Here is a 16,309-nt window from a genome sequence, read left to right as displayed (position 1 = left end):
CTTTAAATCCGATGAAGCAAGCACTCATATAAGCGGCTCTAGATGCCATTGTTGGGTTTTTTCACATGTTTATCAAAGTAATTTTATCCAAATAAAATTAAAACGCAGCGGAATAAGGATTTAAAACATGTTACTTTGCAAGATTTAAAACCATTTTAAATGCAAAAACCCAAAACCGGATCCATATATGAAATGCATGCTATCAAAATACAACCATAGGGTGTTTGAGAATTCAACCTTTCTTTGGAGCAAGGAGATGGAAGATGATGATGATGAATCTTGAATGGTAGCTTCCAAACGAGAAAGCCTCAAGCTAGTATACCCCCAAGCCTCCAACAAAACACCTTGAGATTGCTAGGATTTAATCACTTGAAACGAAACCGAAAGAGCTCCTTGGAACCCTTCTATGGCCGAAAATTTTGAGAGAAAATGTGCAAGTCTTCTACTTGAAAATGATGTTGTGATGTCTTTAAAAGAATGAGTTAGTTACTTTTAAAAATCACCAAAATCATTTATCATTATTACTCAAAGAATTGCATGAAATTTGATTGGCCTTGGAACCTTGGGAAGAGCCATAGGGGGCGGCCCAAGCCACCTCCCATTTCACCCAATCAAAATTTTTTAACTTGTCTCCATGTCTTCTATTTAAGTTTTATAACTTTTATAAAAACTTAATATAACATTTTATAAACAACATGCAACATTTTAATTGTTACTTAACCTATTAAATAACAAAATAAAATATTCTCTCAAAATAAATTATCCATATAATTTATTAGTTTGTCAAGTGCAATTATTTAGAAAACCGATTTCTAAATATTGTAAGTGTTAATATTTATTTGTTTGATCATATCATAAATAAATATTGTAGGTGTTTGTCTAGCTTGTTATTGGGTATGACCCGACTTGGATCATAACGTACTAGCCACATCAATTTAATATGTGTCTTGGGCATACAGAGTCCAACACGAAGGACCAATCATTTTGAAGACCAGATTCTCTAATGGCTGAATATAAACCAGCATTTTGGTTATTTCTAAGCTGATTACGCGTCTGCACACCGCGATGGACATCTCCTATAATGTTCTGCTGGGGATGGGTATCGTGAATCCTCATTTCAGGATTTTCAGGAACACGAGCATTGATACCAAAATTGTTAAGATTAAGATCAAGAACCAATTCCACACCTGGAATATGCGTATAAGTGGATGCATTCCCTTCAGCAGTATCTACATTCTGCACATGAGGAGTTTCCAAAGAAGCACCTTGAACTGGAGCAATTGGAGCTGAAGATCCTTCTGCCACATCATGATATTCATCATCTTCCGATGACTCATTGTAATCAGTAGCATCTTCAAATACCTCATTTTGTACCGTATTGTTAACCGAATTAGAACCTTGGGGGTTAACAATAACAGGTCTAACCAATGGTGAACCAGCAGCGTTGTCACTGTCGAACAACATTCTAGCAGCTGCAGATTCTTCGTCAAAGGTTGGCAGATTAAAGGAGTCAAATAGTCCATCGTAATCGAACATCCAAGGATCACCCGGAGCTCTAACAGGACTTGTGTACCTTTGAACCTTTACTTCACTCCATAGTTCAATCTTTTTGGTTGCCAGATTCCATACATGAAAATTTGGAGTTGCATATCCAAGGAAGAAACCATCGATAGCTTTCGCGCCAAACTTTCCATCCGGCTCAATCATAGTACATGGAGCGCCAAACGGTTCTAAGTAAGAAAGATCCGGTTTCCTTTTCTGTAGAAGTTCGAAACAAGTTTTGCCATGCCTCATAACTGTAAGAACTCGGTTTAATGTGTAGCAAGCGGTCGACACAACCTCCCCCCAGAATTGAACAGGGAGTTCCGACTCTACCAACATCGTTCTTGCAGTTTCAATTATCGTCTGATTCTTCCTCTCTGCGACACCGTTTTGTTATGGAGTGTAGCGAGAACTGTATTCATGAAGAATGCCCTTAGAAGTACAGAACTCATCCATCACATGGTTCTTGAATTCAGTTCCATTGTCGCTTCTGATCCTCTTATCTTTCAACATGTAGAGATTCTCCAACATTGTAAGAAGATCTTTGAGGATGCCAGGAGTATCAATCTTGTGTGCCATAAAAGATACCCAAGAAAATCTAGAATAATCGTCAGTAACTACTAGACAGTAAGCATCCCCGAATGTTGTCTTGTGTTTCATAGGTCCAAACAGGTCCATATGAAGACGTTCGAGAGGCATGCTAACAGTGTTGATTTTCTTCAAAGGGTGAGACTTCTTTGTTTGCTTCCCTTTCTGGCACGAAACACAGATATCTTGTAGATGAAAACTTCTCACAGGCACACCATTCACAAGATTGTTTTTCACCAAATGGTTCATCTTCCTCAAGTGAATGTGCCCCATTCTTCTGTGCCAAGATATAGACTCCTTTTCTGTGGCTTTTGAGACAAAGCAAGTGACTTGTGCAGATGTCGTAATCGCTTGGCTCATATCAAGAATATAGAGATCATTAACTCTTGGAGCCGATAAGAGAATCCATTTTTTAGGAATCTTGAAACCAGGTTTAAGCACATAACAACCGGCATCATCAAAATGCACGGTGAACTTTTTATCGCAGATTTGCGACACACTGAGAAGATTATGATCAATTTGACGAACATAATTGATCTTATCGAAACATACAATACCATTGGAGATACTTCCCTCTCCAGTGATGTATCCGCCTTTGTCTCCCGCAAATGCGACATAGCCTCCTCTAATATTTCTCACATCATATAGAAGACGTAAGTCGCCTGTCATGTGCCTGGATGCTCCACTATCAACAATCCAATGACTATTAATAGTTCCTCCTGGAACATCCTGCACATATCGTTCAAAGATCAGTTGAGGATGGGGACCCAAGCCTTAGTGGTCTTGGGTCGTCCTTGAGCATCACGGAAAGTGATCTTAATTTCTTGATGATTTTCAAAAACAACAGCTCCCCCTGAACTATCACCCGTCTTAGGTTTCCAAGTTTATTTTTGTTTACCAGATTGAGTGTTGTACACAGATTTTGAAGCTTCTGGTTTTAATGGTTGTAAAACACTTGGTTCCCTTTTTACTGTTTTGACTTCAGATTTTAAAGCCTTTTCAACAGCTTTGATGTTCTTACGTCGTTGTTTTGTTTCTTGTTCTTTAACAGTTCGTTTATCATGTTTTGGTGAAACGGGACGACGTTGAGGGTGGACCTTTTCAGGTGGCGCTTTCTCAACAAATTTATCTTTTGGAGTGTTTGTGCAGTTCTTAATGATATGCCCAAACACCCTATGTTCTCCTTTCCACAAACTTAGGGGAATTTGATTGACCAACAGATGTCGAACCCGTAGAACCTGAGGTACTTGCTTTCTCATCACACCCGTTTCTATGTTGAGTGTAATTGTTTTCACTGTTACGTTTTAAAATCTTGACTTGTTGTACAAAATCGGTGTTTGATTTGTTTTCAAAAGTCTCAATTTTATCCGTACCCTTTGATGCTATAAGTTTGACATTACTGTTTTTCTTCTGATAACGAGCTCCATTTGTTTCAGACTTTGATTGAGAAACGTTAGGCTTTTGAGCTCGCCTTTCTGGTTGTTTACCCTTAGAAGCAATAGGTTGTTGCTTTGTTGGTGGTTTTTGATTTCCAAATTGTTTTCTAATCTCAGCTTTTGGAACTGGATCACATTGAGTTACAACGACTCCTGGAATTGTTTTTCCCAAAAACTTGTTTGTATTATCTTCAAAAACTTTATCGCTCGAAGATGGATTGACATTTTTAATTGGAAAATCGTGATCTGAGTAGATTCTAGAATCACCAACCAAAGTGTACAACACATTATTACTCTTAATGGTAGACACCGATGTCTTGTCATTTTTGACAGGATCTATCACTTGTTTGACAATGGGTTGAACAGCAGGAGTATCAGGATTACAAAGAATATGATTTTCAAGTGGAATTTCTACTCCTTTCATCCTGTCAAGTGATTTATCCTGATCGCTAACATCTGATTCTGATTCATCATCTGACGACTCATAGTCCTTAATGATTGGAGGACTTTGTTTCGTAGATGTTGAGGTTTCTGGTTGCTCAGATGATGTACTTAAAGAACTGTCCGGTTTGAACCCTAGGCCAGTAGTGAATTCCTCATAATCAAGAGGCACACTGGGTTCATACCGAGGCATATCCTCTTCATCAGGCAATTTGGTATATTTATGTCTTAATGGGGGCGGACACTTCTTATACCCTACGCCTTTCTTGTTTCCTTTCAGTTGTTGAACATCAATGATGTGATCAAGCATAAATCGGGAGTTAGAATAACTCTCCAATTTTTGCTTGATAGCATCATGCTCGCATTTGGCAATGGCTAGTTCCTTTTTGGTTTCCTCAACAATGTTAATATAATCATTAATGCTAACTTGTTTATGATAAACAACTTTGTTCACTTCGGAAACACTTTTCTTTAAGGTTTCAATTACAGATTTAAATTCCTTTTCGTTCCGAACTAGAGCCATATTTGCCTCTTTGCATTTAGACAGTTCAATAACCAAACTTTGATTATGACTATGAAGCTTTTCGGATTCAAGTTCAAATCTGCACAAGACTTACAAACACTAGGAGCAGGAGTTTCAGAATTTACCTGACTCGTAGAGGCTGAGACATTTGCCATAAAGGCAGTTTGAAAAGAAAAAGATCCATCTTCAGAGAAGAACTTCTCCATTTCTTTAGATGCTACAGCAGCCTTCTTGATAAGAACTGATTTCTGACATTTCAACTCCTCTGCTTCATTTAATAAGTCATCAACATCAGAGCTTGCTTCTTCCTTCACATCAGATTCAGAATGATAATCACCCGAAACAGAACTTTCTTCATCAGAACTCCCGGTATAACCCGAACAGTCGTCACTTTCAGAAAATTCTTCCTTGTGAACGTGCTTGATGTGATTGATGGTCTTTGCATAACACGCTGTTCCTCCTCCTTGATCACCTTCCCCAAACTGTATAGACCAGTCACACCCTTCGTCAGCTTGAGCGGTCAATGCTCGATTGGGGTTTGATGGTCCAGACTGGTTCTGATTGTTGTTCACTGCTACTATCCTCCTTTCACGATTCTCTTGCTGGGCATTGACATTAGAAGTACTCGTCTGATTTCTGAATGGGTTCTGATTGCCTTGTTTGCTAGGTCGGATGCACTCACGTTTAAGTGCCCCTTTCCCCACAATTGAAACATGTGACTGCATTTATATCAAACCCGTACTTCGTATCCTTCTTGCCTTCTAACGAAGTTCTTCCAGTTCGAGCCATGAAATCCTTTGCTCGTCTAACAGCACTTGCAAATGCCCATTTGATATCCATTAACTCCATTTCATCACGGTCGATCTGTTGATAATCTTCATTGGTCATATTGATGTTTCCAATTTGACCTGCGACCAAACCGCAGTAAGCACTGACCATTGTATTAATGAGTTCCATATGCTCCTTTGCTACTTCATTGCTAACTTGTGAGAGGTTTGAAGTATCGACTCTGACTGTGTTAGGGTTTAATGGTGGAGGATTGTTGGTATAATGAGCTTGCTGTTGTGGTTGAACTTGTGGTTGTGATGGAACAGGAATGTAGGCCCTCAGATCGAACTGAGGTTGAGTAGTATTGACTGGGGGTGGAGGTTGAGGTGTTGGAATATAAGCTCTTGGATCGAAAGCCGGAGTAGGAGCTGACTGACGAAATGGAAAGGAACTTGTATTGGACACAAATGCCGTTTGCAGTTTTGGTTGATGAGCTGCACTGGATCTGGCCAAAGAGTCGAATCCTGGAAGGTACATTACTGTATTTTGAGGAGCAGGAGCTCGTTTAGCTTTCCGGATTTCTTCATCATTCTTGTGTTCCAACTTCTGAATGAATTCATAGATATTGACCGTATCTAGAGTACCCGTATGCTTCAGCAACTCAATGAACAAACTCCATTTTGGAGGTAAAGCATCAGCAAACCTAGCAACCATTTCCTGTTGAGTTGCCAAAACCCCATAAGCAAACATTTCACTAATCAAATGATAAAAACGTGTAGTCATATCATTTAGGGTTTCATTTTCCAAGAACTGAAATGATTCAAACTCTTTCTTTAACAGATCATGGCGAGACTTTCGAGTAGCTGCATTGCCTTCTCCTCTCGCTACTAAGGCATCCCACAATGTTTTCGTGTCTTTACAATAAGAGAATTGATGATAGATTTCCTTGTTAAGCGCTTGTGTAAGAAAAGCAAATGCCTTTTTCTCTAAGTCACAGGATTTCTTGTCATCTTCAAGCATGTTAGTAAAACCCGCTGCCGTTGATGCTGCTACTTCGAGGGCAGGGTTGCATGGGTTAATGAAACATGTCCAAAGTTCGGTGCTTTGCCCTTGAACATATGTGTGAAAGCGACCTTTCCATGATGGAAAGTCGTTCATGTGATTCAACTTTGGTGGGCGATTGTTGCTGCCCGTTTCACTCTCGCTAAGCAGAAGATTTTGAATACTTTGATTCTGATTCGACACTAATGCCCATTGACTTGCACTGATAGATGGTTGAGGCAACATACTCCTTGCCCACGCGCCTGCGGAAGTTTGATCTTGATCTGGTTGTGGGTCCGTACTCCAATCCCACGGACTTGTGCAACTCATCTTCGATGTATACAAGTAGAATACCTGATCAAATACCCGAAAACACAATGTTATAACACTTTTGCAAACCTTCTGTTTAAAAATGACACCACACACGACGAAACACTTCCCACGAAACAAATTCTGTTTCGTCGAAATCACTTACGACGAAATGCAATGTGTTTCGTCGATGGATTACGGTGAAACACTTTGTGTTTCGTCGAAGATTGTTATCGGCGAAACGCTTTTGTTTCGTCGATTGCTTGTTTCGTCGTTAACCTGATTCATGGATAAAGTAACCAGAGAGTTGGTGAAGTAGGTGAAATCTTATCCTCAAACAGACGAAGCCCACGACTTTGTCGACTCACACCATGCTTAGACCACCAACCAAGTATGGTTAACGATTTTTAATTCATTTAAATTCTTATCAGTTTTAACTTTAAATCTAAATTCAATGAATATTCAAGAACACCTTGAATATTTCTTGAATATATGAAGAACAAACCCAGAAATTATGAATTTTCCGGTCACCGTCAAATTTTCCGAAACATGAAATTGCACAAGACTTTCAATAAAAACCCGGTTTTTCACAAGAACAATCAATCTAACAAGGTTTTTAACAAAACTCTTTAATAAGCAACCATATTTAAGCAGATTTTAAGAAATTTTCCGGAAATTATGAGTTTTCAAGAACAACTTTTCTGAAAATCAACCACAAATACTTGATAAAAACCGAACTATGTTTGATCTTAAACAAGGATAAGAGCCTAGTGCTCTAATACCACTTGTAGGTCCCGAAATTGGAGGATCGATTTACACAACCAAATCCTTGTTTATAGAAAACAAAGTCACGTGTGCGGAATCCACGTAACTAAGCCAAATCAAACATAGAAAGCAGTAACAACAATGGTTTAACCAAAGAAACACAATCGTTTGATTAAACTGGATGAGAATGCCAACTGATACAAACACAGTCTAGACAGAATGACTTTTAGGGTATGCTCTCATCTCTAAGTTCTAAATGAAACAAAATGTGTATTTATAGCAACCTGGGCTCAAGGCATCGACGAAACTAACATGGGCTCGACGAAACACAAAGGTCCATATACTTGGGCCTGAAGAAGCCCAAAGGCCGACGAAACAAGTTTGTTTCATCGCAGACCACGACGAAACACAGTGAAATGGACAAGAGCCTGTTTCGCCATCCTGTGTTCGACGAAACACAAAGTGTTTCGTCGAAGGCTGCAAAATGTGTTATGTTTGCTGCAAACAGACAGTTGCAGCAAACCACAAAGAAACACACATAAAGATAGAAATACCCTTACATGCAACATGCATTGTTCATAGACCATTACATAACAAAAGGAGACAAACAAGTCGGACACAAGCGGATAGGAGGATATCCAACTTGGTCGACGGCAAATACAGACTCGATAAACGATAAAAGACCATACAAAATAAATCGTAATTACAAGACTAGTGACGGACACAAAAGTGCATCAACAATCCGCAAGGCCATCTCGTCTTTAATAACTGGCCCATAATTTTTGTCTTCTTCCCTTCCGTTAAAAGATCCCTCGGGCCAATTTAAAATGTTGGCCCATTCGAATGAAATAAACCTTGACACATTGTCCCTACCTTTTTCCAAAACACGTATGGTTCATTCGAATCCTGACCTCCATGATGATTCATCTTTTCCCCATGCAACCCTAATTCACCATGGCCCAACGTTTCCCTATGTACCCTTTCATCTTATTTGTGTTGGGAAACCCTAGGCTGCGACGTTTCCTTCTCTGGCTCAACTGAGGGATTTTCCGGCGGCATATACTTATTTTTCCGGCGAGAGACTGTCTTCAACGAACTCCTCAGAATTAGACCACTCTTCATTACACTTACACTTGGTGTGTTGTCTTAAAAAGATTATTTTATAGGAAATGAAAATTGAAAAAATGTTACACTTGGAGTGTTGTTTTAAAAAGTTTTTTTTTTAATTTGGTTGCAGGCCCCACATTTACCAACATACCCTCGCACGTCCCTACAAACACCTTCTCTAAATGCGTTACTCCACAATGTAGTCCTTGGCATCCTTGTCCATCTCAGCCCAAATACAAGCTAAAGAGTTTTACTATTTGTTAGAGCATTCAGATGATCTCATTCCTTATGCTTACTCAACTCATGAAATTTAAGAAAACTACTTAAAAACACTACTAAGAGCATTAACATCCGAGTTCTTATCCATATCCTTATAATTTAACTAAAAAGCACATTTATCTTAGCCATTTAAAGATTCTCAAATAACCTCTAATATCTGATTTTTTTATCTATCTATATTGAATTAAATAATACTCATGTAATCATTTTTTACTATTCTTTCTCCCTCTTCCACTCACAAAAAAATTATAAGACTGAAGGGTATGGGGAACACGGTTTGGATCACCCCTAAACACGTGGGCATTATACAATGAGGCTACGCATAACCATCTTCGTTCGGAATTGATTGATCACGTTTGGTAATTGGGTCGGGTCAACAGTGACGAGTAGTTATCTTTTCATTATTATTCATAAATTGCAGTTTAAATACGTTTAACATGTACTAGAATTTCACTATTTTAATGCCGTGTACTTTTATTATTTTAGTTATTAAATAAATTTATTTAGTTTTATTTGTTGTTTATAAAAATAAATTAAATTCAATAAGTTTTAAATAAAAATATATTAAAAAATAGGAAGTGGATCATAACCACATCATATAGGGTGGTGGATAAGGATTGTTGATGAGGGTGAAGTGATGTAAGAATGATGTGGAGGGTGGTGGTAGTGATTAGGAAAATCACCACACCACATAGCTTAGGAGATTAGTGAGTCGATAAATATATAGATTGATTACACCTTTCCTTCAAATCTTATGGGTGAAAAATAAAGATAAGAAAACCCATATAGAAAAAAAGTGAACATTTATATAATTTCCTTATGATTTTAAGATAAGGATAAGAATAAAGATTCAAAAGTGAATGCTATTATATCCCTTATCCATATATTTTTAAGGAAATCTAATTAAAGGAAAATTATATATTTTTATGGAATAACATTTTTTTAGTTAAATTATTAATATGAGATTTCAATGTTGTTTAAGTCATTATCACACCTATCAGTAATTTAGTAATTTAATGCTTATTTTCTCTGAACCAATAGATTAAATAGATTATATCGATTCTTGGAAGTCTTCTGATGCTCACGTACCTATATAAAGCCTACAACACTTGTCCAACTGCACACAGTTTGCATTTCACGATGCTTTTCAAAACTAAACTATCATCTCTGAATATTCCGATAAAGATATATGGTTTTTATGTGTTTTCTTTGTGTTGTTTCCTGATTTTTAATGGAGTCCATGTTGAAGCTTTCAGGAACCATACACGGCTACTGAATGTTTCAGAGCCTTACCGGACAGCATATCACTTCCAGCCTACCAAAAACTGGATGAATGGTACAGTTTTTTTTGGTGGATTCCCTGTTTTTGTACTTTTTGCTAGTTTATGTTATATATAGTGGATTAACATATGTGTTTTGTTTCATTAATTATCTTTCCTTGGTCTAATGTTTGATCTATTTACATGCATGTTCAAATGGTTGCTGTTGGAATTTGCAGATCCTAATGGTAAACCCACAATCTTTTATACACTTCACATTGGTTTAGATTTTGTTTTCTAAAAATAAATAGGTACTCTTTTTTGATTACATGGGGTATCATTTTAAAACTTTTTTGAAAAATGGGGCTGCCACACTTAAAGGTGACATCTATAAGTCTTTATTTAAATTTTTCTTTTTGCATTTTTCATTTGATACCGTTTTTTTCCTAATAATATTAACATCTAATATGCGATATTTTTAAAAATCTAAATACACAGATTTGTTTTATATTTTTAATCTATGTTTCAATATAAGTTCTATATAATTTATTCAAAATAATTTTTAGTCTCGTAATATCAGAAAATGCGTTTTTTTTAATACAATTTGGCGTTCAATATAACTTATATGGATACGTAATAAAAATATGTGTCTTTGGAGTTTTTGAAAATATTGATATTACATGTTATTAGGAAAAAAAAAACAAGATTAAATGCTTAAAAACTGAAAAAGAAAGAAAAAAAAGACATGGAGATGTCACTCTCATGGACTGGCATACCCATTTGTGAAAAATTTAAAAATTATATCTTATGTAAACACATTCTATGAAAAGTACTTGTTTCTAAAAAAAGTCATTCTTGAATCTTGATGGACCATTTGCCTTTTATTAATGAAATATGACACATAAAACATTTGGTGCATTTGGTTTGTTATTGATAACGCAGGACCAATGTATTACAAGGGGGTCTACCATTTTTTCTATCAACACAATCCATATGGTCCACTATGGGGTAACATGTCATGGGGTCATGCCATATCACATGATCTTATCAACTGGGTTCATCTTGATATTGCTCTTGTACCAAACGAGCATTACGATATCAATGGGTGCTTTTCTGGTTCGGCAACGATACTACCAAATGGTGAACCGGCGATCCTATACACAGGTGTTGATGCCAAATTACACCAAGTGCAAAATTTGGCATTTCCCAAAAACATATCGGACCCGCTACTAAAAGAATGGGTAAAATGGCCACTTAACCCAATATTGAGTCCTCCAGATGAAATTGACCCATCCTTTTATAGAGATCCATCAACTGGTTGGATGGGTGCGGATGGAGAATGGAGGGTTGTGATTGGAACTCGGATTGATCATCAAGGAGCAGCTATTCTTTACAAAAGTAAGGATTTTCGCAGTTGGAATAGGTCTCTGAGCCCGTTTCCCCTTTCTAACATAACAACATTTTGGGAATGTCCTGAGTTTTATCCTGTTATTTCTAGTGGGAAAAGCGGGCTTGATACATCAGTTATATCCGTTCAAGGGAAGGACATTAAGCATGTTCTTAAAGCTAGTTTTAATGACCAGGATTATTATATACTGGGAAAATATGATCCAGAAAGTGACCGCTACGATGTTGATGCTGACTTCATGAAGAGTAAAGAGTGGTTACGGTATGATTATGGGAAGTTTTATACTTCAAAGTCGTTTTATGATGGTGAGAAGAAGAGAAGGATATTATGGTCATGGGTTAGTGAAAGTGATACTGCACCAGATGCTATCGAAAAAGGTTGGTCTGGCCTTCAGGTAATAATCTAGACTTGTTTATCTTGCCATTTGGGGTGTGTCTAATTTAGTGACGATTATAAAAAGGTATGTTTTGGGGTGGCCTGGGCTGGGCTGAAAAGCATATCTTTTTTTATTTGTTTCTTTTATAAAAAAGGTATGTTTTGGGGTGGGCTTTATCTGTTTCTTTTATAAAAAAGGTATGTTTTGGGGTGGGCTGGGCTGAAAAGCATACCTTTTTTATCTGTTTCTTTAATCTAATGATGATTGATATTATTATAAAATCTATATTATGACTATATTCATAATGTAGCATTCTTTAATAAGGCGGTTTAGGTGGTTATACACTACTTTGAATAACTTTCAACATGTGTCACGTGTTCAACCCATTTGAATTGTTTCCTTTATAGTTTAATCTTTTAGCATAACCATTGGAGATAAAACACAATCTAAATCACCCGTTTATTTTAATTTTAGACACAGTCTATATATGTAATTAATAACATGTTTTCAGACGATTCCTAGGAGCATCTGGCTTAGTAAAAATGAAGATCAGTTGGTGCAGTGGCCTGTCCAGGAACTAGAGAAACTACGAACACGAAAAGTGCATTTCAAGAATAAAAGACTCAAGGGCAGGTCCATGATTGAAATTTCTGGTATCACAGCTTCACAGGTGACTAAATCTAATCTTGTACTTATTCAGTTATTTGACTTCAAAGTCAAACTACTTTACACAGAGAAAATAAATACGGTTTTAGTTACTAATTAGATTATCAGTATAGCTTGTACCATGTATATCCGCTTAATTAACATTAAACAGACCAAAAATCATTTACACTATATTAGCTCTGCGGCTGAGATGAAGTTCATTTGACCTCATAGTCAACGGGTTACACAAATTTCCATGACAGATAATTTACCTCTTGTTGTAGGCTGATGTAGAAATCACATTTAGAGTCTCAAATCTCAAACATGCTGAGGTGTTGAGTGCTGAAGTAGTTGATCCCCAAATTCTTTGTACACAAAAAAATACTACAACAGATGGCAAATTTGGGCCTTTCGGTTTGCTGGTTTTGGCTTCGAAGAACCTTACTGAACACACTGCGGTCTTCTTTCGTGTCTTTAGAATTGCTAACAGTTTCCGAGTGCTCATGTGTGCTGACCCAAGCAGGTTTTGTCCAAAACTATTTATTTTTATAAATAAAAAGTGATTCAAATGTGACTACAGAAATTATAATAGCTACAAAGCCACTTAATGCTGCATTTACATTGTTGTTTCCTCTTAAAATAGGTCGTCTTTAAAACCATTTATCGACAAACCCATCTATGGAGCTTTTCTTGCACTTGATCCTCGATACGCAAAGATCTCCTTGAGAACCTTGGTATTTTTATTACTAGTTTACAAATATATATATATTTTGTATGATTATATGTGCATTTAGAGGACGCACTTTTTCTTTTTAATCATTTTTTTTTTTGATTTATAGATAGATCACTCCATTGTAGAAAGCTTTGGTGGAGAAGGGTTGGCTTGCATTACATCAAGAGTTTATCCAGTACTGGCAGTTGGAGAACAAGCACATCTTTATGCATTCAACAATGGCACTAAGAGTTTGAGTATCTCAAGTTTAAGTGCTTGGAGTATGAAGAAAGCTCAAATTGTCTAATTCCGTAAGGAAAAGAAGAAAGCCTATTAAATAAACGAACCCATGTATAGTGTCTCAGATCCATTAGTTAAAACTCGATAGCGCTAAAGCACGAATCGAGGACCAAAGTGTGTTACGGAAAATTTTTCAATGAAAATTTGGTTTTGATATTGATAGTTGGTTGCTATGTATGCATGATTACAAGGCTCATATTCTGGGCATGATCAGTGAAGAATCCAACATTTTTAGTCACGGGGCACAAAAAAACTGATGTAAAAATAAACTTTATTTAACTTGTCAACAATAAATGTCATTAAAATATGTATTACAATTTCCCTCAATGTGATTTTATCTTTTGAAAGCAGTCGTGCAAAATTATCTTTATGATGTTCACTGCCGAAAAAACATCTTTTAAACGTTTGCGGTTGCAATGCACAAAACAATTGATGTAGTGCGTAGTACGATAATGAAGATCAAACACGTTGATTCTACGAATACCCGTGTTGTTCTTCCCCGACCCCCAAATTGCAACCCAAAGGGCACGGAATTTGAAGTGAAAAATTGAGTAGTTTCAAAATTCAAGTCTGATTGTTCAAATGACTAGAGCAACACATAAATAGAGACAGAAATTCGAAATGGGCCTAAAAAAGACAACGGGCCAAACACAAGCTCACAAACAAAATGCCCACCTAATTATTGAATTTTCACGACCATACCAATCCTCAAAAGGCGATAAAAAAACGAGCGTGTCCAAATCCACCGTACGGCCAACAACTGCTCTACGGTGTAATTCCACACACCCACTAACCGCTTCGGGAACCACCACCACCCTTTTCGACGAACTACCTTCCGTTCTGATCTCCGACGCCGACGCACCATGTCCGACCACATCCCTATACGACCTACCCCCCTCAAACCAAAGGACTCCGGTCCATCATGACGAAAGGAACCAACACCTTGGCCCTCAGTCGTTTTCAACCTCTCCGACTCCCCATCATTGTTCATTCTTCTCTCCGGCTCCCTATCGATACCATTGTTCTCGACCGCAAATTTGGCAACGTTTACTTTCAGCTTACGACCTCCCATATTGACTCCATTGATCTTTTTTACCAACTCCTTCCAGTCGATAACATACTTGAAGGAGATAAAACCAAACCTATTGCCAACTTTGTCTCTTTTCTTGGCCACATAACTCTTCCAAACATCTCCGAACCTTAGCATGAAACAAGTTAACTTCCATGGTGTACTTCCTTCTGGCAGATTAGAAACAAAGAGCTTCGTTGTTATCTGAGGGACTCTAGCACCCTTCCCCTTATCGACTCCTACACCCGACCATCCCCCCATAACCACAACCGACAACGAATGGATTAGATGAATCTGATTAGAGAAAGAAGTAGCGTCAAGGACTGTACCCAATTGGCCAGAACGACAGAACTTCCCTCGCTAATCCGACCTTACCATCCTCGTCGAGCCGCCGGAACGAAGTTAGGATAACAAAGACAAGACGCCACAGGAACGTCGCACAGAAGAAAAAGAAAAGACCCCCGGCCCCGGACATCGAATGGAATCGGAACTGACCCAAATAGGAAGAAAGGAAGACTCAAGGTACGGAGCCGATACTTCCTCGCTCACTATTCCGGTGGGTTCACCGTCGTCGAGCACAACCGGCGACCGATGATATTCTTCTGTCCTTGTTGAAATGACAGTTCAAACTGAAGATGGCTTTTCAATGACTTTGGAGATGCGGGAAGAAAGTGCACATGGCAGGATTAGGTTTGCGTTAACAGAGTCGTTCCTACGTTTTTGAAGGCCCTAAGCGAACTACGAAGTGGAGGCCCTTTTGCATTTTATCCTTTTCAATATATTTAGCAACAAAACCCTCCTCCTTTATCTAGGCTTGGGACCGGCAATTATAAACTAAAAAGTTTATAATTGACGAAGTTTAAAATTTTACATTTTTTAGTTTTTTTTGGAAAGGTGCATTACTCTTTGACGATACTCACTCGCTAGTACATGCTATTCGGCTAAGTTTTTTCTAGACTTAATCATTGCGCTAGCATTTGTATTTATACAATACACTTATATTAGTTTGCAAAGTTTGTTTGATTCAGTAAGAAAACTCAAACAAAGTTTGGAGCAATTAGAGAGACCATTACTCTACTTGTGAATTTACATTTACACAATTTTGTGTGCCACCTAGCTCGAGTCTTATCCATGCTATTTTCATTTACAAAATTGATTTGTAATATGTTAAAACTTTGCTTCTAGTTCCTTGCTGAAAGTTTTTTTTTTTCTTTCTTATGACCAAATTCAAAAGCTCAGATTTAGTTTGATATTGCTAAAATATAATATAACAACCTGTTGATGCAGATTTTGTGTCCGATGCTTGTCGAATAGATTAGTTATTATTTTATGCTGAATTTGTAATAGTTAGTGAAACGGTCAAACGAACGTGTATAGACCCGCTCGTTTGAAGTGGTCAAACGAGAGGGTTGTTGGTTTGACTGTGTGTGTGTGTTGCTAGACAAAGTTGCTGTGTTGTTATTGGTGTCGAAGGATAAGGCATCGAAGGATTATGAATATCCTTCGATGAGCTCGAAAGATACCCATCGAAGGATGGACCTCGAAGGATATCGAAGGATATCATTCGAGGTATGTGAGTATCTTTCGAAGACTGTCTGATCGAAGGATGATGTTTCGACCAGTCAGTCTGATCCTTCGACCTGCAGTGTTTGTTTTGGTATAAATACCAACACTTTGTCATTTGCAACACAAGAGTGAGAGCACAAGTGTGTGCTAGAGAGAGAATGGAGGTCTGAGACCT

At 37.6% G+C, this 16,309-nt stretch overlaps 1 protein-coding gene across 1 annotated transcript; it reads left to right on the top strand.

Annotated features, from left to right (window-relative positions):
* Window positions 1-5,765: 5,765 nt before the first annotated feature.
* Window positions 5,766-13,731, top strand: LOC110901162 (beta-fructofuranosidase, insoluble isoenzyme CWINV1). Its single transcript, XM_022148007.2, has 6 exons — window positions 5,766-5,829; window positions 11,001-11,860; window positions 12,354-12,512; window positions 12,772-13,010; window positions 13,131-13,221; window positions 13,327-13,731. Exons 1-6 carry the CDS (start codon window positions 5,766-5,768, stop codon window positions 13,504-13,506), a joined length of 1,593 nt encoding a protein of 530 aa, XP_022003699.1. The 3' UTR covers window positions 13,507-13,731.
* Window positions 13,732-16,309: the final 2,578 nt, after the last annotated feature.

Source organism: Helianthus annuus, chromosome 3 (assembly GCF_002127325.2).
Source record: "Helianthus annuus cultivar XRQ/B chromosome 3, HanXRQr2.0-SUNRISE, whole genome shotgun sequence".
NCBI lineage: Eukaryota > Viridiplantae > Streptophyta > Magnoliopsida > Asterales > Asteraceae > Helianthus > Helianthus annuus.
Note: the sequence above shows the minus strand (reverse complement) of the source record. Positions and strands in the feature narration are given on the sequence as shown.